Source organism: Cupressus sempervirens, chromosome 10 (assembly GCF_028749045.1).
Source record: "Cupressus sempervirens isolate cs-2001-9-10 chromosome 10, ASM2874904v1, whole genome shotgun sequence".
NCBI classification, from domain to species: domain Eukaryota; kingdom Viridiplantae; phylum Streptophyta; class Pinopsida; order Cupressales; family Cupressaceae; genus Cupressus; species Cupressus sempervirens.
This window is the reverse complement of record NC_143127.1, coordinates 14,471,286-14,498,435: the sequence shown is the minus strand read 5'-3', so window position 1 is coordinate 14,498,435 and position 27,150 is coordinate 14,471,286. Positions and strand designations below refer to the sequence as shown.

Sequence of the window (27,150 nt, the reverse complement as noted above, 5' to 3'; positions counted from 1 at the left end):
TGATTACAAGGCATTAAATAAGAGAACCATTAAGAACAGGTATCCTATTCCTCGCATTGATGAGTTGATAGATGAATTGCATGGGGCCTGTTATTTCACGAAAATTGATTTGAGATCAGGATATCACCAGATCAGAGTCCGTGAACAGGATATTGAGAAAACTGCTTTCAGATGTCATTGTGGGCACTTTGAGTTTGTAGTCATGCCTTTTGGCCTGACCAATGCACCTGCCACTTTCCAGTCCACTATGAACAGAGTTTTCCACCATCAGTTGAGGAAATTCGTGCTGGTGTTTTTTGATGACATTTTGATCTATAGCCGATCATGGCAGGAGCATCTAGAGCATTTGGAGACGGTGTTGAGCATTCTACAGAAGGAGTCCTTGTATGCAAAGGAGTCCAAATGTGACTTAGGGATGACCGAGCTGTTATATTTAGGACACATCATTAGTGCAGAGGGAGTGCGGATGGATCCTGAAAAGATTTGCGCTATTGTTGATTGGCCTCCACCAGAGAACCTTACACAGTTAAGGGGGTTCCTTGGTTTATGTGGTTTTTATCGCAGGTTTGTCAGTGGCTACTCACGACATGCAGCTCCCATGACAGATTTACTAAAAAAAGGGGAATTTGTGTGGACTCAGAAGGCACAGGACTGTTTTATGAGATTTAAGGAGATAATGACTACGTGCCCAGTTCTAGCATTACCTGATTTCACGAAGCCATTTGAGCTTCAATGTGATGCATCTGGAGAGGGAGTAGGTGCTGTACTTATGCAGAATAAGCACCCCATAGCTTATGAGAGCAGGAAGCTCAGAGGCCCTGAGCGTTCATTCAGTATATATGATAAGGAAATGTTGGCCATCATGCATGCTTTGGCCAAATTCAGACAATATCTTGTGGGTAGCAAGTTTTGTATTAAAACTGATCATAACAGTCTGAGGCATTTGTTGGGACAGCAGGACCTGAATGATCGCCAACAAAAGTGGGTAAGTAAGTTGCAGGCATATGATTTTGACATCTCATATGTCAAGGGAACTCAGAATGTTGTTGCAGATGCTTTATCTCGAAGGCCACACCTCACTCTTATGGTTCAGATATCAGAGGATTGGCGACACTTGATTATAGCAGAGTATGCCAGGGATACATGGGCCTCCGATATAGTAGAGGGAACAGTGATTGATACCAGATACACACTTGTGGATGATTTGATCATTTACAAGAACAGGATTTACCTAGTCCTAGGATCGAAGGTTAAGCAACTGATTATGAGAGCACTTCACGACTCACCGACAGCAGGCCATCCCGGGTACTTCAAGACTTACAAGTCAGTTCGAGAGCGGTTCACTTGGAAAGGGCTGAAAGCTGATGTTTTGCAGTATGTTCGAGAGTGTCTTATTTGCCAGCAAAACAAACAAGAACACAGCTATCCGGCAGGGCTCCTACAGCCGCTTCCGATTTCCGACAGGAAGTGGGAATGCATCTCCATGGACTTTATCACAGGTTTGCCCAAGGTACAAGGACGAGATTGTATTTATGTGGTGGTAGATAGATTAACGAAATATGCTCATTTCTTTCTTATCACCACTACACATTCAGCAGCTCAGGTGGCAGAGGTTTTCTTTCGGGAGGTTTTCAGATTGCACGGCTTGCCTCAGAACATTGTGAGTGATAGGGATAGCCGTTTCATGAGTCACTTTTGGCAGGAGGTATTCCGGTTATGTGGCACGGAGCTTACACCCAGCACTAGCTATCACCCACAAACCGATGGTCAGACAGAAATTGTGAACAAATGGGTGGAAGGGTATTTAAGGAATTATGTGGCAGCTCAGCAGCGAGCTTGGGTCAGATGGATATATCTCTGCGAGTATTGTTACAATATTACATATCATATGACTATACAGATGACACCCTTCATGGCACTTTACGGTTATGAAGCACCTAGTTTCTTGGATTTGTTGTTGAGCGACAGCCGGGTACCCAATGCAGGTGAATTATTACAGGAGAGTAAGGATATAGTTGCTACCCTCAAAGACAATATTGCAAGAGCTCAGAACCAGCAGAAGCAGTATGCAGACCAGAAGAGAACTGAGCGTAGTTTTGAGGTAGATGATATGGTTTACCTCATGTTGCAGCCATACAGGCAATCTACTCTTAAGAAGAGTGGGGCAGAGAAACTTAAGCCACGCTATTATGGACCATTCAGGATTATCAGGCGAGTTGGTGAAGTGGCTTATGAGTTGGAGCTTCCCGCAGACAGCAGAGTGCACAATGTGTTTCATGTGTCACGCCTCAAGAAGGCGTTGGGTCAGAATGTGGTGCCTTCTGCAGTATTACCTCCTTTAGACGATGAGGGAAAATTGATTTTAGTACCAGAATCCATCCTAGAGAGCAGAGAAAAGCAGCTTCGTAGAAGGGTGATCAGAGAATACTTGGTTAAGTGGAAAGATTTACCTGTTGAGGATGCTACTTGGGAGGGGGAGGCTATTTTGCAGCACCCGGCGTTGAGATTGCTTGAGGCCAAGCAATTTCAGGAGGGGCGGACTGTAATGTCCCCTCTTTAGTTCGACATGGCATTGATCATGGATTTGCCTATTCCAGACTCTCGTAGGCAAATGGTGTGGAAAGAGAGTCAATTCTGCGGATCAGATAGTCATATCTTGCTCTTGAAGAAGTGTTAAGAGGTTATATTTTATCATTATGTGATATTGGGGCCCACATGTTATAATTTTAATTTGAGTTGCACTTTTTATTTTATAAAATTACTTTATTATAAAAAAGTGCATTATAATGAGAAATTATAAAGGATGTTTCTAGAAGTTCTAGCAACTTCTTAGAAAAGTGAATAAATAGAGGGCTGGGCCTCTCATTTGGACATGCTTGGATTGGAGAACTCTTCTACTTCTTCATTGTGAAGACATTTGTGGACTTTGGATCTGCAAATTATTCGATCTTTGGGAACGAATCACTCCCTTGGATTGGCGACTTTGAGGGTGTGAAATATCACCTGAATTGTTGCATAATTGGAGTTGGTATTCAGCCATCTCATTGGAACTTATTGAGAATTCGTTGTTAGGGTTTGTTTTTGGTTGGAATAAGGATTTCAGATTTGCCCTATCATTGGAGAAGCATTTGACAAGAGTTTGAAGACAGAATAAGTGCATTTTCAGAATTGGCAAAGCAGGGTTCGAAACCACATAATTGCTCATATCTCCTCAACCCCTTGGAGTTATTTTTTATGGTTTTACAGGGTTACTACCTAACCCTAGGCGCCCATTTTCCTTGCATTTGGGGGTCCCAAAACCCTAATATTATTTTATTTCAGCAGCCGTACAGGTACGGCCTAGTACGGCCCTGCTAGTTTGGGCAGCAGCAGCAAATTAAGGACAGTTTAGGGGTGTGGTTGGAGGTCTTCATCAACGATCTGCAGCAAAACGTGGTGTTCTTCCATAGTTCTTCAAACCAGGTTCTTGCATTTTGAAATATATATCAATTTTTGGGTAAATTTGCTGTCATACAGTCATTGTAATAATCAGTCCAGAATTGGTAATAAAATAATTTCAGAATTTATTGCATTGTAATTGAAATATAGTTCAATGGCTTTATATATATTGTAATTCTGTGATTATATTCTGAAAGTATCAAATCTGAAATTACCATATTCTGAATATTGTTACTGTTACACGCCAAGTGTTTGACAAAATTCCTAAGTTCAGTTTGAGGGTTTCTGTGGCCTTTATAGAGAGGGTCATTACAAAGAATGTGTTCTAAAATTCGGATAATGACGCTCAGTACTTCCCCATACACCAGTCGGCTGCTATAGTGCAGAGTGACAACAAAATTTGCTTATGATAATCTCTTGCTTGTACGCCGCAAATGCCCTAGAAAATGTCACATGTCTACCAACACCAAGAAGATGCACTGTGATGTCTTCTTCCCAACCCGATAATGACTATTCTGGTTGGCATGTCTAAATGGAGGGTCTTTCACTCATATTTGGTCTCTGCATTGTGCCGTGGTCCAAACTTGTGGATGCAACCTTTTGCTAAACTTCCGCTTTTCCACACGTGGTAAGGTGAATCCGTCCAAGGTTTAAACTGGGTCGGAATGTTGAATGGTTAAGTTTCGCTAGTCGGTTTAAACCCAATCGTGTGAATACTTCTTGTTACCAGTTTAACAGTCCAGACAACCTGATCCTAATTGCCGCATTTCACTCTCAAACCATTACCAAGAGTTTGCATACCAATATCGATTGCCTGAAGGAAATGCAGATGTATTCAACTCCCAATGTAAAATGATAATGATAATGAAACTTACTTAATGTCTGAACTAGAATCCACTATTGCCAATTTCTGCCCACAATCAATTAGCTACAAATTAAAGGAAGCATGGGGTATCGTTCAGCTCCTTATTGTTTTTAGACTAGAGCGTTTTCGTCCTCAAAGCCTCAGACCAGTCACATCAAAGCAACCAGAACTTTGGTATATTTGTTTTCATAAATTTCTTGTGTGTTGTTAATCCCAATGCAAACCCGTATATATAGCCTCGGAATGAGGGAAAGTACAAGGAGCAAGGAATGTGGGATTAAATGACATTTTCATCCTGTAGTCACTTAAAGCTATTCATAAAATAAATAACTTTAAAATGTTAAAAATGACTTAGCTTTGCACTCTTCAATTAAGTTTTGGATTAAATTAAATTAAATCCCATTGTGACTGTAAAGCGTCCTATTATAAACAGTTATTAATCTATCTGGATGTGGAGACAATTTATTCCTGTCACCCGAAACTAAAATTGAGAAGGGGACATGACACCAATATTCAATATAAATTCCAGAACTTTAATCGATTTCTAACCAACAGATTTACATACAAGAAAACTCAGAAAAGCTTGTTTTATTCCTCCAATATTCAAATAGTACATATATAAACCGGGAGTTAACTCAGATATCCACTAAAGACGTTATTGTGTTATATATCAGCAATACAATAACATGCAATAATCCAAATAATCCAATCTTATAAACAAAAATAACAGTCAGATTGGCAAATGTAGATAAAACCTGTAAGAAGGCTAGGTTTGCGTCCAACCTCCAAAAGTTTCTTCAAGGGTTTGCGTCCTCGAAAAGATAACCAGTAACTGTTTCTAGCTCTCAGATTAATATTTGTTTTAAATACTATATTCTTCATAACTTCCCATGTGGAGCTTGTTGTACCTTTATCCCTTTTCCCAATGTGATGCACGCTCTTTTAAGCAGATAAAGCACCTTTTTGTCCTTTAGTCACTTAAGTGAACACCCAGTACCTATTTAGAAATAAAGTGACCATTAAATGAACATTAATAGTCACTTAGTAAACCATATAATCATCGGGCAATAAAATAACTAATCAAACGAACTCAGATAAGCACGTGCAATAGCTTGTTGGAAAGCTCTCGGTGAGACGCTTCCAAACCAACATTGGGATATCAAGAATACTGAGCTCTATTTACTTACTAAAAATAGTAAGTATTCGATCAACCTGCCAAAACTGCTATGATGAGTCTGAAATTGGAAATGTCTAGGCCAAACCTCGAACTGAACCCCGTAAAGAACCTTCTCGCCCCCGAAACCTAGGCAAAGTGTACTGGCAACACAAAATTATAATGTCCCAGAAAAAGGGGACATAGCAAAGCCCCCCTTCTCAAAGATTGTTTGCCCTCAAGCAATCTGCTCATACCTGCAGAAACCAAATGCCAGGATCCCATACTTGCCTTGAGAACGAGATTCTACTCTTTAGCCGATGTAACCTGGCATGCATTATCCCAAATCCGGAATGGTGAAACAATACAATAGGAGTTGATGTGCCAAATAACTAAATGCTAGGATCCCAAGTCTCACCATAAGCGGACACCAACTACCATGTGCTGCTGTCCTGTGTGCCAATACCCTTAGTCAGCATGAATGCCTCACTCCCTGAGTGACTCTGCAAGTCTCTACTGTCAAGTGAAGATGGGAGGTCAACAATATACCAATATTCACCCCAAGATGATAGCAACCAAACTCTCCAACAAGCTCCCTGATAAAAAGCAATACATAGGGAAGCTCCACGTGGATCCCAAGTGAGAACTAGTGCACTGTCTGAGATACCCCTGACCAGCTCCTAAAATATCTGTACCATTGTACCACTCCTTTAATATCTGTATTGATGACAACGATAGATTTGGCTAATCTGACTCCACCATCATATCACCCTGGTGGGAATGGAGTAATCTTAATCTCTGGAACTTTGATGTGTCAAAAGGCTGAAACACCCAGATCATAATCATGTGACTATGTAACAACACAGTATAATCCTCCAGATGTAAGATACTATTAACACCTGGATTCCAGATTACCCAATCAACATGATCCTAGGTAAAGGAAAGAGTGGGTGGTGAATCACCAACATCATGAGTGCTAACACTGTCTTCAATATCCCGCTGAATAAAAAATGTAAACACCTCATGTGAAACAGAGGGTAATGTGTGTTCTCCCCACTCATCTGCAAATAACTCATTGACCCTTGAAGGCCAAATAGAATCAACGAATATATTACCAATATACACAGGCAAATCACTGATAGCTAGAATATACCAACAAGAAAAATCACCAATCAACAAGTAGGCCGTGGCCATCTCATAAGAGCTAGGTGATAAATCTTTGGATAAGCTGAACACCCCTTCAAAGAAAGCCAAGGATAAATCTGAACTTCCTACTCCACCATAGGTATCCTCGCTCATGTCAAAGTCTTCATAAAAGGAAGGTTCACCATTAATTGTGATCTCTGAATTATCTTCACTTGTGGTATCACTAACCATGTGCTTATGTGAAAATGTACGACTGCTGTCATAAAATTCAGAATTTCCAGACTCATCAACTTGCTGGTTCATAGAATATTTGTCATCATGGAAAGTCTCAAACGGAAGACACGTGATTGAATTACATTGTTTGCCTTCACATCTACTCACATTATGAATTTCTTTAATGATTTGTGTGATTTTTTGTACCCTTGAACCACAATTGTCTTCTTCATAAGTGGTTGCCCCACTCATTTGATTTTCAGCTTAGTGGATGGTGTAATGTGTTAAGCTCAATTGAAGGCATAGCGCATCTACCTCACTCTCCTTGTCCCTTCCAAATTTTATTGCTAGATCTCTATCCATTAATAGTTGCAAGTACTCATATTTTATCATTTTCAAAGTTTCAAAGATAGTATGTAAAAGAGGATTTGTGACACCACATACATTCCCATGCCTCTTTTCTATCACAATCTTCTGTATCAGATCCTCAATCAAATTGGAAGAATCATCTATCCTCGTCAACACTTGGACAATCTTGTCCTCTTTTTGACCAAAATCATATCCAATAACTCAAGGAGTGATAATGGTTTTTGATCATCTCCTTCAAACACAAGTGGGCTGTCCTCCATAGAATTTTCTGATTTTTCATCACCTAGGGGAACAACATTTTCAGATATGTCCTCTAACTCAACGTGTGTTGGATCATCTATCCTGCCAACATTGCGGTCCATTTGCTTCTCCTCAATATTTGACATAATTTCCAGCCTAGTATCACCATAAAATTTATCCAAGTTAATTTCCATGTCACCAAATAAGATGCTGGTGTTTTCCACGTCAAAATAAGATGGAGAGTTGCCAATGTTGGTGGTTTGGTCAACTCTTCTACCCGGGCCATCAATATGCTCATCAGGAGGACTAGTGTAAACAGTTCCATAAGTTACTTCTGTCTCTCAATTACCCATTAGTATACTTGTTCCATCATTAGTATTTTGCATATTATCATGTGAAGGTTGCTCTTCTTTTTTTGTACTACTATCAAGTTGATTGATATCTTCCCTATGCAAATTTCTGTAACTGTCCTTTGCAAGGAGATTTCGAGCCAATTCATAATATTTGTTTCCTATCATATCCGTCTTGTTTTGTAGCTCTAGCTGAAGGTCCACATAATCAATGAAAGGAAATTCTTTTTGAAGCTTCGACAGGAATTTGTTATAATCATCGTACAGTCTCTTTACTTCAATCCTACATTCATAAGGATCTTTGACTTGCCTTGGGCTCTTCACTTCTTCCATCATTACGGATATATATCTTTCTAGCATGTCAAGCTACTGTAATATACTTTACTAAAACCGACCAGAGAATGCTGTTTTGAAACTGAGATATTTTGATGAATACTTATCATGCAAACAATAGTATTCTTTGCTGGAATGAAACAATAATGGAGTACTACGCTGATGGGAATTTTGTGAAACACTTGCAGTGTAATCAATACTTCTTTGGGCAAACATAATACAGTACCAAACACATTTTACTGTCTGCTCCAAATGGCTTGACCTCTGTAATAATCTAACTAAAATTGACCATTGAGTATCTGTTTCGCAACTGAGGCATTTAATCAAACAATTACCACGCACCCATACTCCTTCAGTTATATAAGTATTCTATGAAAAAGATCTGTACCACTGTCTGTTTAAGTGTTATGAATTGAGAAGTTTAACCAGTAATAATGCCTATAAAATCCGCCAAACTAAATCAGACTGACCTCGATGTTAAGTATTCATATCAATATAGCTGACAGTGAGACAAGGAAAACTTCTAGTAATTTATTTCATACTTGATTTGTTACTCCTCCATACTGGCATTACCCTCTTATTTTGGGGGTTCACCTTAATTATAGTCAAATACCAACAAATCGCAAGCAATGTGCAATATTTCTCTTTCCTTTTATTCTCTCAATAATACCTATTCAAATATTTGAAATTGAATTTCAGACCACATTTATAATATGGCCATCTTGACTTGGAACCACAGTGACAATATTTGGGCTGCATTGTAAATATTGGCTTGCCATTTTTATCTCATACCCTTTTACATGTACCCACAGTTTCATCACTATCTCTTCACATTTACATGTCTCTACAAAAAATTCTTTCTGTCCTAAGTTGACATCCTTTAGATAGTGTAGTGCATAGAGGGTGTATGTTGGGAATTTAGACACCTTTATTTTGGGTGGTTCCTCCAAAACATGTACTTCCTGAACTGGTCAGGAGCCGAGTTTTGTTTGCTACGTGGCCAGCCACTAGTTGAACTATTCCCTGTATGCGATGTATAGTGGGGTCAATATTTGGTGGTGAAGGTGCTTCCTTACCGTGACTCGTGCTGTGTGAAACCACTGCCCTTCACGTGCATCAAATTGGCCCAATTATGGAAAGATAAAGCCATGAATGGCTTCCGGCCTGTCCAAGGTAATAACTGATGTCTACGTAACCACACAAACTTGACCTGTAGCTATTCCTTGACCCATTAGGAGACCTCTCTCATGCCGCGGTTAAGGCCCTTTTGCTGCTGAGAATGTCTTAACTACAATGCCAAGAAACAAACTGTGTATTTTCTTTATCAAGCTCAACACCAGGCTTCCAACTGACCCACTTCTACGATTGGGAAAACTAACTAAAATATGTGAGGAATGTAAAAACGTCCAACCTGAATATACTGGACAAGATTGAAGACCTTCCACAAAATCTGATGCTATCCAACAAAACCTCTGATAACTCGAATAAAGACTTCTCTTGATTAGCTGACAAGCTCGTCTCCTTAATTTTCAATACCATTTTGGTTGAGAAAATCTTTTTGAGCTCAACCTTCGCAACTAGTGAATATAATGAGTCTTCCGTAGCCGTGTCCCCACTCACAACGAACTTTCGTGAGACTGAAGCAAGGCCTATCTTCCTTCTTCACTGTCTGAAACGTAGAAACAAGACACCCGACTGATATCTTTGAATGCTTCTAATGAGAGCACAAGCCGAATGCCAATCACTTCCAAACAATATCAGTTATACTTACTTCTCTTTGTCATGGATTCAACTCACTAAGATAACTACTTGCATTCTCTAAAGAATTCCAGTTATCCCATCACCTGTGATAATATATTGTAATACTGATTTTCAGACCATGTACAAAGCTGGGCTACATCTAGACTTCTTGCACATATCCCAAGGGTTTTTTGTCCTTGAGCTTGCCCAGTCACAATAAGCCACCGGAGTTTTAAATATTTTTGGATTCATAAAACTTCTTGTTAAAATCTCATGCCTTCCAAATTGGATAGAAATTACTTTTGATGCTGCAATCTCTATTAAATTTGTTACTAGGAAATCACATAGGCTAGCAGGAAGACCAGCTCTGATACCACTATAATATCCCTTTCTAGATATTTTACCCAAAAAATCCGTGATATAAAGTGCAGATTTAAACCCGAACAGAAAACCAATATTCAATGTAAATTTCAGAACTTCAATCAATTTCTAACCAGCAGATTCACATACAAGAAAACTCAGAAAAGCTTGTTTTATTCCTCCAATATTTAGATAGTACATGTATAAACTAGGAGTTAACTCAGATATCCGCCAAAGATGTTACTGTATTATATATCAATAATACAATAACATGCAATAATCCAAATAATCCAATCTTATAAACATAAATAATAGTTAGATTGGCAAATGTAGATAAAACCTGCAAGAAGGCTAGGTTTGTGTCCAACCTCCAAAAGTTTCTTCAAGGGTTTGCGTCCTCGAAGAGATAACCAGTAACTATTTCCAGCGCCCAAATTAATATTTGTTTTAAATATTATATTTTTCATAACTTCCCATGTGGAGCTTGTTGTACCTTTATCCCTTTTCTCAATGTGATACACGCTCTTTTAAGCAATGTGGGATAAAACACCTTTTTGTCCTTTAGTCACTTAAGTGAATATAGTACCTTTTTAAAAATAAAGTGACAAGTTAAATGAACTTTAATAGTCACTAGTCAGTAAACCATATAATCATTAGGCATTAAAATAATTGATCAAACGAACTCAGATAAGCACGTGCAATAGCTCGATGGAAAGCTCTCGGCGAGACACTTCCAAACCAACACTGGGATATCAAGAATATTGAGCTCTGTTTACTTACTAAAAATAGTAAGTATCCTATCAACCTGCCAAAACTGCTCTGATGGGTCTGAAATTGGAAATGTCTAGGCCAAACCTCAAACTGAACCCCGTAAAGAACCTTTTTGCCCCCTAAACCTAGGTGAAGTGAGCTGACGACACAAAATTCTAATGTCCTAGAAAAAGGGGACATTACACGGGAGCTTTCTGGAGCCATCTATATCTTCAAACTCATCATCTTCATCAATAATAGACACTTTACTTGAAGTGTTTGATGATGTATCCACCGAGCTATCCCAAGACCCATTCTCTATAAACTCAACATCTCTTGAAATGATGATCTTCTTGGTAACAGGGTTATACAATTTATATGCCATAGATTTTGAACTACAACCCGTGAAGATACACTTCACACCCTTATCATCAAATTTTGTCTTTGCTCCTTTGGTACGTGTTGGTGAACATATTTGTCTTCTTAAAAATACCTCATTAACAAGACTTTGTTACCCTATATTTGAAGAAAGAAAAGGTTCACAACAGTTGGGTAGGTTCAATGATTCACCTCCCTTTGAATTTTATGAGGTACAATTCTCTCGTTTGATGTTCAATGAATCAACTAATTTAAATATATGCAATTTCTTTTAAAAAGAAAACATGAAGGCTGCACACCTTACTCTTAGATAAGGGGCTAAAATATATTAAGTTCAACAGATATCACTAAAACAAGAAAAGACCTAAACTTCTCACGTTTCCATGAATAAAGATTATAAAAAATTTACATAGTAGCACATGAATTAATCACAATAATATACTTCAAGATAGCAAGATAGTATAGGAAAAGAAAGTGAGCATTCACAAATAAATCTTCATTTCTACAATCCAAATAACATAGATTCAGATCATTCCCATAAACCATCTCCTATTATCTCGATTCAAAGCTTAAGACAAAAACTATCTTAACAACATTCATCAAAAATCAATCAATTCAAATGCTACCAAAAAAAACGTTCTAAGTCTTCTTTCCACTTCCTTTTTCTAACGCCTATTTTATCTTAAAGTAGTTTCAAATCGCCTTAGGGTCTCCCTGAAAACCCAATCCTCAGGCATTCAACAGTAATAGTTATTACAACTAAGCAATCAAATAGGTAACACGTGTCCCCAAATGTTCTAAACAACATAAGAGGGAATTAAAAGAAACTTCAAGTAAGTAGATTAACTATGTCCATGATCTTCCATTTGCTCATCTTGGTTGGTAGGACCATGTGCTAATTCCCCAATGGGAAAGGCGCACAAAAATTCTTGCAAAGCGTTAGAAGTAGGGTTCTTGAAACTCATGAGCTTAATTCTCCATATATCCTTGAAACATTACATCTTCATGACCTATTCAACATATCTTCGGGGAGGTGATCCATGCACAAGGCTAACATAGCTTCTATCTAGGCGACCTTAGTGAAATCCGTAGCTGTGGGATTCACCCCTTCTTTCACCATCTCCATTTCCTCTTTGAATGTCTTGATTAGAGTCTCCAAGTCCAAACTTCCTTCTTCATACGACAGAGCACTGGCAGTATTCATGATTTTCATGTCCTTAGTGAGACTAATATGCATATCCTCATTTTCTCCCTCGATGTCCTGTGCTTTCATGATAGTCGACTTGGTTACAGAGCATCTCTATGTCGTATTCTCTTTGAGGACATATAGCATGCTAGGATTCACAATTTTCAGGTGGTTTTCAACTAGAAACTTGTTGACACCATATTGTTCCACTTCGCTGATCTAGGTGACCACAACGGACCACTTGGTTTCTTCAGCCTCCCATGCAGGCAATTGAGTTTTCTCTTCTTCGAGTAGGGCCTCAACATCATTGAAGACCATACTAGATTCTCGAATGAACTTTCCCCTCCTCAATTATGTTGCCGATCCAATTATCCATTGCCAAGGCCACCAATTTACTTCTCTGTAGACGGTTTAGGAGTTTCTTACTCTCAAGGGAGTTCGGATCAAAGTTCTATGGTGCTTGAACCAGTGGAAGCGCTCTGAGTCTGCTGAGAGAATCAATGTATTCCACTATTAAATTAATTATTTGTTTCAATTCCCTATTCTCTTTGCCATCTTTCTGCGATTGAACTAGTATTTCCTGGGTTGAATACTGCAGCAAATGTTCTTTAGTTTCGTGGTTTAGTACCCCAAGATCAACTTTTGGTAACTTCAAAGTCACCAACATTTAAATCAGTGGAACGTTTCTTTGGCTTGTAAAGCACAACTTTTGTAGTAACTCTTGTCTTATAATCTGTGACCATATGAGCCACACTCTTCATTTTCTTCAGTTTGAGAGTGTCTTGAAATTGTACTTACTAACCGTATCCTGAATGGACACCACTGTAGGAACCAAGATTCATTTTTGTTGACTAAACTAGTAATTGATGGCAATGGCTTGGTTTTACCTGAATCCTTTGTTGAGGTTGTTAATTCACTCACCACTTGAGTTACACTATCCATTGCCGCTTGAACCTGTTGCTCACTATCCATAGACTCTGTGCTTTGTTCTTTGTCCAAGTTCATTTTGACAGCGTCTTAAGTAGCCATCTTGCCTTGTTTCTTAGATTTGGTCTTCGACCTGGTTCTTTGCACAATGGGTTGGTTTTCGCTAGTTCAGAGATTGATTGGTTCAACCCCCTTTTATTACCTACACAATCAATGGAAACAAAAATTTAATCAATTGGGGGACATTGTGTTCCTTTGATTGAACCTGGACTGTCCCCTGTTTTCTTTTTTGTTTCAATCATACTACTCAAAGAGTTGCCTACTCCCTCATGGCCAACTGCTTTTGCTCAGCTTTCTCCTTCAACATTTCGCTGTGAGGAGTTGTCACGTCCTCTTCATTTAGAAATTAGAACCACCTCCAGAGTTATTTCTTCCTCTCCCCCTACCTCTTGCATGGGCTTGAGCTTTGAAAGCTAGCTCGTGAGATAAGATAATAATATTAATGTCCAATGAAAAACCACAAAGTTTATGGGAAGAAGTTGCAGACCTATTAATGTGATGCTCGTAAGTATGGAAAGAACCCATCAACTCATCAACTATTAAGTTGGACAAATCTTTTGACTCTTCCATGGCAATCACAAGTGTATCAAATTTTTGAGGTAAACTCTTCAAGATTTTCTCCACTATTCTTTGTTCGTAAATCTCTTCTCCATTAGTTTTCAACCGTTTTATCAAACTAGAGACTCTAGAGTTGAACTCTAAAACAAATTCATTTTCTTTTATAAGAAGAGACTCAAACTCTCTTCGAAGCATCTGCAACTTCACAACACGAACTTGATTTGTCCCTTTGAATGTAGTTTGAAGAATATCCCAAGCTTCCTTGGAATAACTAGCTGCTTCTATTCTTGGAAATAAAGCCTCTATCAAGGCTGCTTCAATCAGACTCATTGCCTTAGCACCTTTCCTTCTTGTTTCTCTCAACCAAGTCTTTAGATTATTTGTGAGGGCAGCAAACTGAGCAGCGTCAGTAGTATTTGTGAAACCACTTTTCACAAGGTGCCACAAATCATTTGCTATCATCTTAGTTATCGATTCCTGAAACGAATCCGATTCAAGCACGTGAATCGGATCCATAGATTCGTAATTTTTGTCCCCAATTATGATTCATGGAGGATTTGTGTGTGTGTGTGTGTGTGTATATATATATATATAGTATTATATACTAAAAATTGAGAGAAATATACATATTTCTAAAACTAAATCATTTCAAACTATGAACCTATGATTCTAAATCATTTTATAGTATGAATCTATGGATCAAATCCACTATGATTATAAGAAAATAATCGAAAAAAATTTCAAAATTTCAAAAAAAAAGAATCTGGAAGAATCCGGATGAATCTAGCCACGAATCCGGATCCAGCCTCTAGGGCACGAATCCGGTAACTAAGGCTATCATAATGGTCTTCATTTTTCTTGCCCAAACATGATAGTTTTGTCCATTAAAGGATGGTGATTTCTGCCAAACATATCTTTCATCTCCAGCCATGTGTCTTGCACAATAACTTCAAATACCCAACAAACACAAGTGCCCAAACTCACTAGGATTAAGTGTTTAATAGCTCTGATACCATGTAAAGATTTTAGAAGCAAAAACTGATTCCAAACAAATCACAATTTATGCTTCAAACAAAAAAACAGAGTGATGGATGCACAAAGATTGCTACTCTATTTTCCAATCATGCAGTGGAGATAAACTCAAATGGAGATAATAACAAAAGAGCTGGAGTATGCAAGATATCTCCTTGCTTTCTATTTAATTCTGAAACAAACTAATACATTTAGAAATCTGAATGAAAAAACATACAACACTACAGGGCTGGAAACAAACTGTCTTTGCTTGGAGCAATCACTGCTCTACAAGGCAACACAATCAAGCAATTTAATGCTGAAACTTCTCTGCTGAAACATAGTACAAAAACAGACTATTTGCTGTTGCAGATACAACTGATGTTGTTTTCTGGCACATACTCTGTTCTAAGCTCTGAACTTGGTTGCATTTGCTTACTCCTCAAACGAAAACCATTCTCTTCTATTTATAATGCTGGAACCTTGATTGCTAAGTTATTGGACCAGCTTGGAAACTTAATCACTAACCAAAGGGAGGAGCTTCAAAAAATTTAACAGCTAAGTTATTGAAAGGATGAGATAAGATTACTGAGCAGCTATTAAAGTTCAGCTGCTGACAACTACAGGAAGCTCCTTGAAATTAAAGAGTAACTTAATGGAGTTTCAGACAATCTGATTTATTTATAAATTCCAACAATTATTAGTCAACTTAACATTATTAGAAGCATTCAAAAAACATCAATTGCAACATACCGAACCATAACAAGACAAACAGGAACTCAAATCAGCAAGATCATTCGCTAAGTGTTTGATGAAATGTCATGGCACTGTTAAATCAGAAAATGCAGTGGTAAAGTTAGAACTGGTAGGGTTTCTTACATCATCCTTATCCTGCAGATTTATTTAAGAACATGTGCTTTGAATCATGGCTTGTGTAATGTGTCTGTGGAAACTGCAAACATTTCTTTCTCAATTGTTAGAGGTAACTTTGATGAAGAAAATCTTGATACTCAACTTTGCTAACTTTGACGAACTCTTCTGAAACTATCCATTTTCTGAAAGTTTTTCCTCATGGCCCCACCTTGCACTTGCATCTTGGATTTGAATTGCATTTGATTTTTATGAAGAGGCCTTTATGCAATTGGAATTGCCTTTATGTACTTTGATCTTGCATGCTTATTTTGATCTCCATCTGGAATTTGTTTGGATGACCTTGATGTTGAATTCTCCCTGGAGCTTGAGTTTGAAGTCAGCCCTTGTAGCATCCTCTTAGAGTCTTGAGCATTACCTTTTCTTCCAACTTCTTCATCTTGCAAACATGGCTAAATTGGAAACCTAACAATCATTCTGAATCCACGACCAAAATCAATGCCAAGAAATATCCGAGAAAACTAGGCAGCACGCAAAATGATGCGATGCAAAACTCGCTCAGAAACGAAGGTTCGAAAAAATTGTTGAAATTAAAACCCATTATCCAAATGGTTTCCAAACTCTCAAAAGTCAAATAAAAATCAAGTTCTAAGGTTGTATGCAAAATCGACCAGTATAATGGCTCGAAACTTATAAATTTCAAAGTCACAAACTCCAATTTGCTTGCATATGCCCAACTGGACCAAATAAAAATATGGAAGCGGAGGGGAACACTAGTTCTCAACCTCCAATCCTAAAGCAATAAAAAATAGAAGTTGAAACGGGCCAAAACTATTAAAATGGAAATGCCCTGCTTCACAGCCAAAAGGGCAGAAACGGAAATGGATGCCAAAATATAATGGAAGTGCCAACGTTGACCAAAAGCTCAACAAAGGAAGAGTTTTCTGCTCCGAATGCAATGAGCCTATTCTCACAGTGATCCCATGAGCACAACTCACCCAACGAACAAAACACTGAAAAGCTCACAAGGGGTTTGGGAGGATTTGCTCCAAAAATCCTAAATTAAAATGTGAGAAGTGAGAATAAACTCACTTATTCTCACTTCTAACCAATATATGCACTTTCTACAAAGTGAAATATAAATTAGACCATTTAAACAAAATAATCTAATTAGGTCCCTTAACCCAAATAAATTTGGCAACCCCAATTGCTTGGGATTTAACTATGACAAATTAGCCAGTAATAGAAATTAATTTAAATCAAATATAAAATTCCATTTAAATGTTTAAATCACAATACTTTAATAACTTCCACGACCACTGTGGATTCCTAAATGCATAAACATGCTCACAAGTCTAAAAAAAATGCATAATGAATCTAGATTTACCAATTGACGGAGGGTTAATATAACAATAAAGGATATATTGCCCATACAGGGATGACATTGGCTCAACATGAAAGGTCTGATCAATATCTCCTTGTGCTATTGTTGAGGATACAGGTCCTGCACAATAAACAACCCGATCAAGTGTAGATGCACAATAATAATATAGTTGAAGCAATAGTGCGCGAAATCGTGTAAATAATCATTTAGTTAATTTCATTAAAATAATCTATTTAAACCATTCATTTGCCCCATGATAAAAGTTAACTGCAAGAGCGATGTAAATACCCATAGCATAAGCACATCACAATAAATTCAACAATATCCATCGATAATCCTGAACCATAATCTCATCGATCAGGCATAAGCATAAACAGTCTACCAAAACCATATCATAAATCCAATCACACCAAGGGTGTAGACCACTCATGAGTCTCAACATGATCAAATGGGAGAGACATTACATATGATACTTACCTTTTAAAGCTTTCCAATTAAAAGCATGCATGGAGTTTATTCTTTGAATATTATTAGAAGGTAGCTGCGCCTTGTAAAATAAGCAGAGAGTAGGTGTAAACCTGGCTCAATTGTTAGTTTCAATTGTCACCTTTGTGGGCGAAAGAATATAGAGTTAGGTGACAAATCTGTTTACCAACACTATCTTTTCTCTTAAATGATTAACTTGTCCTGATTCTAATTTTCCTCTAGACAGTGGTGAAGACAAGGTGGTTCACACATTTGTTTTGCAAATTTAATGAAGTATACATGTCTTTTTATTGTCTTAAAAACTATAATAAATTATATTCCAATAGGCCAACCCATTTTCTACTTCACGGCATCCATTCTTCCATAAGAACAGAGGGATATTGAAATTCAGTTGTACCTTAAAGGTGACATATGCTTGAACGATTCAATTGATTAGGAAGTGGATGCCACAAACACAAATTATGAAGGTATTAGCTCATCCTAGTCTTCAACTTCCTTTAGGGTGCTTTGTAGGCATTATGATTACTGCCAGTTTTTGACATCAGGAGCAACAAAACAAAATGCAAATTATAAATGCAGCTATTATTGTAATAATTACGAGTTCTACTTAGGAAAAATAGTGTAGAAGGTTTAACTCTCATAGGACGAGATTTCTTGGAGTGTTTCATTGCTTAAGGAGTATTTTATTGTATAACTGTATGTTCTTTCCTGACAGAGAACTGGGGGTTGAAAATAAATCCCTTGAACATTAGTACACAAATAGAGGCCTTTTCCCAGGCTTGTTCCTACATATATTGTTTGCCTGCTTGAACTGAACAATGTTGAAGCAAGCCTGATGGTTTTATGGTAAAGGTATTATATTATGAGTATACTGAAGCAAGTTTGATGCTTCCATGGTTGAAATTTGAACTCACTAGCCTGGTGCAGCACTATGCTAAAGGTATTATATTATGAGTTTATTGAAGATTAGGGCATCTTGTGTTATGCATTTTGTTGATAATTAAAATTTATTATACATATATGTATCTTCAGAGTTCAGGATCGGACTATTGTAAGCTTTCTGGAACCAAAAATAATAAATGATCTGAAGGATAATTGATGGTTGCTTCTAATTTCAAGAAAGAGATCAACTGGGGAGTCCTACATTGGCCAAGTCTGCTTGAGGGATTGTGATTCAGTAACATCTTAATTGCCAATAAAAGATTGTAAAGTAATAAATCAAGCAGATTTAGTGGCACAAACACATATTGAATCTTCCAAGAAGGAGATACGATTGTAACTGTTTTCTAAATTAATAAAATTGTTCTATTTTAATCTTCTGTATTTTGTATGCTGTAGTCGTATTGTTTTATTGAAGTTAATTTCAAAATATCCTAAATAGAAAACTCTAAAAGCTGAGACTGTAGTTAACAAATGCTTTGCTGCACATTATTAAGTTCATTATTCAAGTCTGTTTTAGTCATGTTACTTATGGTAGAGTTTGCATCGTAATCCTTTGGATCTGATGTTGGCTATTTCTTGTTTGGTGAAATAGGTTTTGGGCTCATCTAGCAATGGCATACGTTTTTGCAATATGGACATGCTTTGTTCTCTACACAGAATATGATAAAATAGCATCCATGAGAATACGGTTTATGGCTTCACAACAGCGTCGTGCAGATCAATTCACTGTAGGTTTGATTTTGAGTGGTGCAAACTATTTTTTTTATCTAGTTATATGTTGGTAAAAGAAATTACAATTGATTTACTTCTCTTTTTATATATTTGAATATTTCTGTGTTCTTTCACTGTGTGGCATGTTTGAGCAGAAAGATTTGAACTTGTATTTTTTTTGGCTTCAGTGAATTGTTTCTCATTTAAATTTCTTCATTTCTTGAATGCCTTTGTACAATTGTTTCGATTCTGAAAATGACATTGCTGGTGAGTTAATTTGTTCAAAGTTGCATGGATACAGGAATGGATACAAATACAGATATGGTATTGGGTATGGATACGACCATTTTTAAAACCTTCAATATGAATACGGCTGGATACAACATTAATAAATAACACATACACTTGTATTTAACAGTGTTCTAAGTTATTTGACACAGAAATGCTACATAAATATTTATAAGTTAATTTAACACTTAATAATATGCAAAAATAGTAGTTGCATTAGAAAAGAACCCAGAAAAATAAAGTCGCAAAATAGAAAAATATTTTACTTGTCTTTCTCATTTGGTGCAGAAATGTTTTATACCAGTTGTTTTAAAAAATTGCATTAATAAAGTTTTTAAAAGTTAAATTTGGGAAGATTTATGTCGGATCTTTAAAAAATTCAAATCACGTAGCATTTGGCACAGTTGGAAAATCAAGTTTTATTAAGGTAGACAAGGGTACAACATTTGATGTGTGGGCACTATCCGATACATTTCCAAATTGGATACAGGGATACACGTGCCCAAGGAGGGGCAGAGGAGTTTCTGGCAACTCTAGATTTGTTTGGCTCCAAGTCTGTGAAATTTCAAAATGCTGTGATAGTTTTTCAATTTAAAACTATGTCTGTCTACTTTTGTTAAGTTCATTATTACAGGGATGAACGGGGATAAGTCACTATGCTTTTTCCAGCTGTCTCTGTTTCCATAATGTTTTTGGTGTGCCTCTGAAACATGCCTGCTGCTGTCCTTGACCCCTAGACTGGAAATGGCTCAAAAAAGACAGAAAATGTTTGTAACATCCTTGGCCATCCGGGCCAATTGTCCTTGGACATTGCAGTTTTGAAACAGAAAAAAGGACAAAACAAACAAAGCAAAATGCAAAATTTATAAAATCTTTGCAAGAATTGACTGCATTAGAAAACATGTAACCATTAGAATGAATACCAAAAATGGATCCATAAATTCAAAATGATTAAACAAACTGAGCATAAGTATCATAGTGACTAAACAAGTGTTGTGGTTTGTTCTCACACACATCCTAATTTCATGAGAAACTTGGAAAATCTTAATTTTGTTTTTCATGAGTTACCCTGTTTTCTTGTTCTTTCATTACAGTCTAGGCCTGTTTTGTTTTTGTTCCAATTTAAATAACAGTGTAACCTGTAGATTTGTATAGAAGGAATCTTGAGCGAACAATAATTAGATAACTGAGTATATTCCGAGGAAGTCTGGTTTATCCTTAAGTCTAGCTTACCAGTTTGAATCCAGGTGTGGATGTGGGTGTAGGTGCGAGAACCTTGTACGTGGATAAATGAATTTTTGTTGGGGGGTTGGATGCATTTGGGTACGTACATACGTGTGTGTGTATTATATACATATTAAAGAAAAATACAAAATTAAATCATTTGATAGTATGATAAGACAAGTACAACCTAACATTCTTGTGGTTGGAGAAAATGACGGAATAATCATATTGTATGTCATACTCCAAGAAAACAGATTTAAACGATAATCAAAATGGAAGAGTTAGATCAAACAACTGCAAATAAAATGGACAGGATACTAATACTAGATAAACTTGATGTGAAATGCTCAGAGGCATAATAGCATCAATGGAAATCTCCAATAACCAATATCCCAATATTTTGAATATGCATTATATGCCATTATGCACTAAGCATTATACCTTATGCCAAAATACAAGCAAGGTAGCCTATTTATATAGGCAAGAGCTAGTAGGGAGAATGGACAAGGTTGAGACAAGTGTCTCAACCTGGAGAAAGTAGAGTCTTGATAGAACTCAATGATATCCTCTAGAAGATTTAGCATCCAAATTGACTCAACCATATCATACGAGAAGTTAGACTTCAAATTGTACTCAATAGTTAGAGTTCAAATTGGTTACAACCTTCTCAAAGGATGAGTTAGAGTCCAAGTGGAACTCAACAATATCGACCTAATAAAATAAATAAGTTCACCCATGTAATCTAAGCCGAGTTTTAAATGGTAAGAGATCATTTGCTCCAACGTTAAACTCTTATATTAGCTTTTAAAATATCATTATAGTCAAATGGCAATGCTGTCAGACTCCATTTGATAATTTGAAGAAGAATATCACATAATTATTAATGTTGTTAGACCTTCATTGAGCTTGACTTTAACTAAATGATCCAGGTTTCTTTTGATAATCAAGTGAAATATTGAATAAACAGTAGCTGAAGCACAAGGAATTTCAGCATTATGTCATGAAATAAAGTGGAGCTTTTCAAGCAGAAGGTTTTGGCTTTTATTTTAGCCTTTTTCATGGGTTTATTTTAGCATATCCTCTATGCTTCATTCTTTATTTCTGAATGTTTAAATTGAAAAACAACAATGAATACTGAAGACTGTCAGGATATTATTATCTTATTCTATATATTTCATTTCATTCTTTGTGAACACTTAACTAGAAACACAACAGTGAGCATTGAAAACTGACAGCATGTTAGTGATTCTTGCAGGTCTTAGTTAGAAATGTGCCACCTGATTCTCATGAGTCTGTAACTGAGCATATCGAACATTTTTTTCGAGTTAACCATCCTGATCACTATTTGTCTCATCAGGTAAGGATTTGCAAAAAGAATGGCTGTGTTCTCATGTATTGTTTATGGATTCACATGAGGTTGATGGGGCAAATTCTGAACATAATCTAGATAATTGGAACTGGGGTTGAAAATGTCATTCTGTAGGTAAAGAAAGAGTGCAAATTTGTAGAATACGTTGATGCTGATTATTTGTTGGAAGTTCCATGTTTTCCATTACTTGCATTCAAGATCCACATTCAAATATAAGGATAAAATTTTTTTTTCTGACTATCCAATCCAGGTTATCTATAATGCGAATAAACTTGCCAAGCTTGTGAAGCATAAGGAAGGTCTCAAGAACTGGCTGGATTATTATCAGAACAAATATACAAGACATCCTCATAAGAGGCCAACTAGAAAGGTTGATTTTTATTCCATAAATCTCTAAAATTGATCTCATGTTCCTCATAGATTCTTATGTTTTCTGTTATTTTTTCCTCGGAATAAGTAAAAGGTGTGTAGTTTGTATGTTTGTTTCGATGAATATCCTTTTCTGTAGTAGTATGAAAATGTTTTGATTCTATGATGCTTCATTGATGCTGTAGCAGATTATTGACATTCTGAATCCTGTTTTCATATTTTAGAAAGGTTTTCTTGGCCTTTGGGGTGCGAGAGTGGATGCTATTGACTTCTATGTTGCACACATCGATGCCTTAGCAAAGCAAGTATGTGCCTCCTCCCTCTAAGAACATTCTCTTGTAAGTTATACAAGATGTGTTGATTCCAAATGTTCAAAATAAAATATAAAATATACTGTGTATGCTTCAAGCATTGCGATCTGTCCTTTATTTAGTGTTTCTAACTATACGGTGTTGAGAACCACAATAATGAGTTAAATTCATCCGTAGCAAGTTACATCGATTCATCTTCTGTATAATACCTCTCTTACTTATGGTAATAGTTAGCTAATTGAATTTGGGTAATAATTAATTATTAAATGTAAAGTTTAGTTCGCCAATTTAGTAAGTTTTAATTTGGTGAAATTATATAATCATGATGATGTATTAAACAAGGAAATCATTGTATGCATATTTAGTTTGAGTGAGTTTATGTCAAATGATCAAACATTGATTTATGAAATTAGTACACAATGAAAATATTTGACCTTATAAAGTATGGATCCACACACATGAACACATGTAAATGATCTTGTTTACAAGTTCAATTTACACTTCATAGGATTCTTACAGTACCACAAACGCGTGAGCACACACACACACACACGCACACGCACGCACGCACACGCGCACACACACACACACAGATGATATGCTTGCAATTATAGCTTATTAAATGTCTTCAAATTGATATTAAGGCACAAAGCTTTTGAAGTTTTTAATACAAGAAGATAATTTTTTTGTCAAAGGGAAGTGCTAACAGGGAGCTATGAGATGTAAAGCATCCTTGCAATGTGGTGAAACATAGTGAGTTTGATTGTTACTTTCAGGATCTTTCCATCATTGGAAGTAGTGCTATTCAAATTGAACAAGGGAAACTTGCTATATGTTATAGTTTTGAAATGTCATCGCTAAATCTTCTTCAATAATGTTTCGGTGTACAATTTTGGCAAAATGTGTAATGTTCCCGTCATAAAATAAATCATTAATCAAACTATTGTTAATGGGTAGATTGATTTAATATATATCGGATCCATTTTTGTTTTGTTTCCATAGTTTGTGTCGTCATCGGCTATCTTTGTACACCTCAGAAAGTTTTCCCCAATGGGTAATTAAGCACGGATTGTAAGTAGTCTTTAGGTATGCAATTTGGATTATTTTCTATGTACTGCGAATTCCTGTTGGAGTTCTTTGTTGTTCGCCATTTTAGAAGTGAAAGACCTTCCCTATTTGGTTTGTTCGGTTTCGGTGGGATTCAACCCTCACCCTATTCCAATGCCTATAAACATTTCGCTCGGATCTGGCAAATTGGTGCATCATCTTATGGCATATATTAATTAAAGGTTATTTGTGTTCCAATCTCTATTTTGGTTGTTTTCTTTCATAAGTTCGGATCTATAAGTTTATGATTGCATCTTCCCTCCATCCGTACACCATCCATGTCCCACGGAGCGCATCACTCTTACTGTGCGGACTCTACAATTGTTGTGGCTTCACCATCCCTATCGTACGGTTTGGTTGCTCACTGTACACCATCTTATCCCCCCCACCGTACGACATATATTGTGTCCAACAACACACCATACGACTTGTACCGTACAGCCTTCCTCCTTGACCATACACCTTGTTTGGCACCCATACATACTGTACGACCTCCTCATTGTCCGTATGTTGGCAATTGACATCCGTACGCGATCTCAACTCAATCGTACTAGCCTCCAAATCATCGTACGTATTCCATTTGATTGCCAAATTGTTTGGAGAAAGATTGTTTTTGAATTGTGTACGGAAATGGATCATTATAGTGGTATCAAAGCTTTGATCCTACCAGCCTGTGGACAGTGAATGAGAGTTTATAGCCAGAAGAGAAGAAGAACCCATTCTATTGATAGAATGGCTGCCAAATCGAAACCTATAGTTGCCGAACTTGTGGCACTACTGAGAGAACTTGCCAGGAATCATGCACAAATCAATGATACTCAGTGACTCATGGAAGAGACTTTCAAGAAGTTGGTAGACAATAAAATATCCAGAGAACAAAATGGTCATAGTGCGGACTCGGTATCGGGTAAAACACACTCATCCAACACGCTCTCGACCTTCCATGTCGTCCTTTCCCCATGGACAGAGGCACCACCTGGAGGGAAGTAACCGACCTTTGAAGAAATGCAAGAATAGTTGAGAGAAGACTGAAAGAATGCCAATCTTGAGAAAGATATATCCTACAAAGATTATGCAGATTTGAGAATGAGATATTCGGGAGGCGGAAATAGAGGATATTTTATTAATGATCTAAGAAGGAAGTTGAGTAAAGTAAATCTGTCACCATTTGACGGATTTGGATCTATATTTGCGCAAGCGTGGGTAATGAAGGTAGATATTTCTAGTTTAATCCCGTGCCAAAAGAAGTAATTATATTTGCGGCCTTATACTTGAAGGGAGTTGCGCACAAATGATGGCATCATGACACCACCACACTAGGGCATGTTCAAATAAAGAACTATGTGGAATTCATTGAGAGATTGATAGATCTTTTTGACGATAAAGATCCAGAACTCAATTTCAAAGATTTGGCACAACTGAGGCAAACTGGATTGATTGACCAGTACATTGCAGAATTTTAGAAACTCTTTGTTTTGGTCATGGATATTTCTGAAAGAAGATGGATAGTAGTCTTCATGGACAGATTGACAGAACCTCTGAAAGGTTGGGTAAAGGGATTCAATCCTGTCACCCTGTTAGAGGCTATGAAGAAGGCAAGGAGTATGGTATCATCAACAACATCATCCTCACGAAGTTACTCACATTCCAAACTGCAAGTTTTTCCAAGGGATAGATAGCAAACCTCCACCGAGGAAGCCATACATGGATGAAGCTACCAGACAAGAGCTTCGACGGGAGAAACTATGTTTCAACTACAAAGGACCATGGGAACCTGGGTACAGATGCCTCGGAAAAGGAAAGATCCACTATATTGAGGTCGTGTATGATGATGAGGACAAACAAGAAGAAATATCCTCCGGAGACAACCAACAACACGACGATACCAAAATGGCTAGTTTGAACTGTACAGAAAGAATTGCAGCATTGGTACGGTGCGGAGGAACTATTTCCCTAGCCGGTAGCCCAAGGTGCACGGTGTTTTGTGTGCGGGGAACCCTTCAAGGACAAAGGGTTATGGTAATGCTTGATAGTGGAGCCACTCTAAACTTCATAAACTCTTCTTTGATGAAATGAAGAGGTCTACCTAAAGAGATGCACGCAGGATTTCAGGTCAAGGTTGCCGGAGGGACTCTTCTACCTTGCACACACCTTGTTCCTCAACTAAGTATCACAATGGAAAATTACACGGTGATCGAGGATTTCTTCACAGTGGACCTTGATGACATGGAGGTTATTTTGGGCATACAGTGGATGGAGACACTTGATGAATACACTCAAAGCTTCAAATGGATGGATTTCACTTTTGTTGTCGATGGAAAGAAGGTTGTTCTCCGTGAAATGGCAAATGAGAGTCCGAAGGAAGTTTTTGCACATCAGGTAATTTTTCGGCATAATGACATTGCTTGGACTGCACATTGTTTTGTCTTGGCAAAACCTATAAAAGGGCAACAGACACCTCCCCAAGATGATGATCTTCAGAATATTTTGAGTAAACATGATAAAGTTTTTATAGACATTCCTCCTGGCATACCACCTCATCGAGGGTTTGAACATCCTATCAAGTTGGAAGCAGAAACCAAGCTAGTCATAACCACACCCTACCACCATCCCAAGAAATTCAAATATGAGATTGAAAAGACGATTCAGGAACTACTAGAGAAAGGATGGGTCTATTCCAGTTCTAGCCCTTTCGCCTCATCAGTGGTATTGGTCAAAAAGGACGGGACGATGCGCATGTGTGTGGACTACCATGCGTTGAACAAAAAAACAATAAAGAATATATATCTTATTTCAAGGATAGATGAGTTGTTAGATGAATTGCACGACGCAATCTACTTTTCAAAAATAGATCTATGTTCCGGATACCATCAGATCCGCATGAGGAAGGAAGACGTGGAAAAGACGGCTCGTTGTCACTACGGGCATTATGAGTTCCTAGTCATGCCGTTCCGATTAACAAATGCACTTGCTACATTCCAATCATGCATGAATCACATCTTCAACAAACAA

The 27,150-nt window shown here is 37.3% G+C and overlaps 1 protein-coding gene across 1 annotated transcript in view; it reads left to right on the top strand.

Moving 5' to 3' along the window:
- Positions 1–27,150, top strand: part of LOC149532328 (hyperosmolality-gated Ca2+ permeable channel 1.5-like) — a 189,633-nt gene that overhangs the window by 78,500 nt on the left and 83,983 nt on the right. The window contains exons 3-6 of the mRNA XM_089807485.1: positions 19,352–19,487; positions 22,238–22,339; positions 22,602–22,721; positions 22,945–23,025. Of these exons, the coding sequence (XP_089663611.1) occupies positions 19,352–19,487; positions 22,238–22,339; positions 22,602–22,721; positions 22,945–23,025 (439 nt within the window). The remainder of the gene's footprint in view (positions 1–19,351; positions 19,488–22,237; positions 22,340–22,601; positions 22,722–22,944; positions 23,026–27,150) is intronic.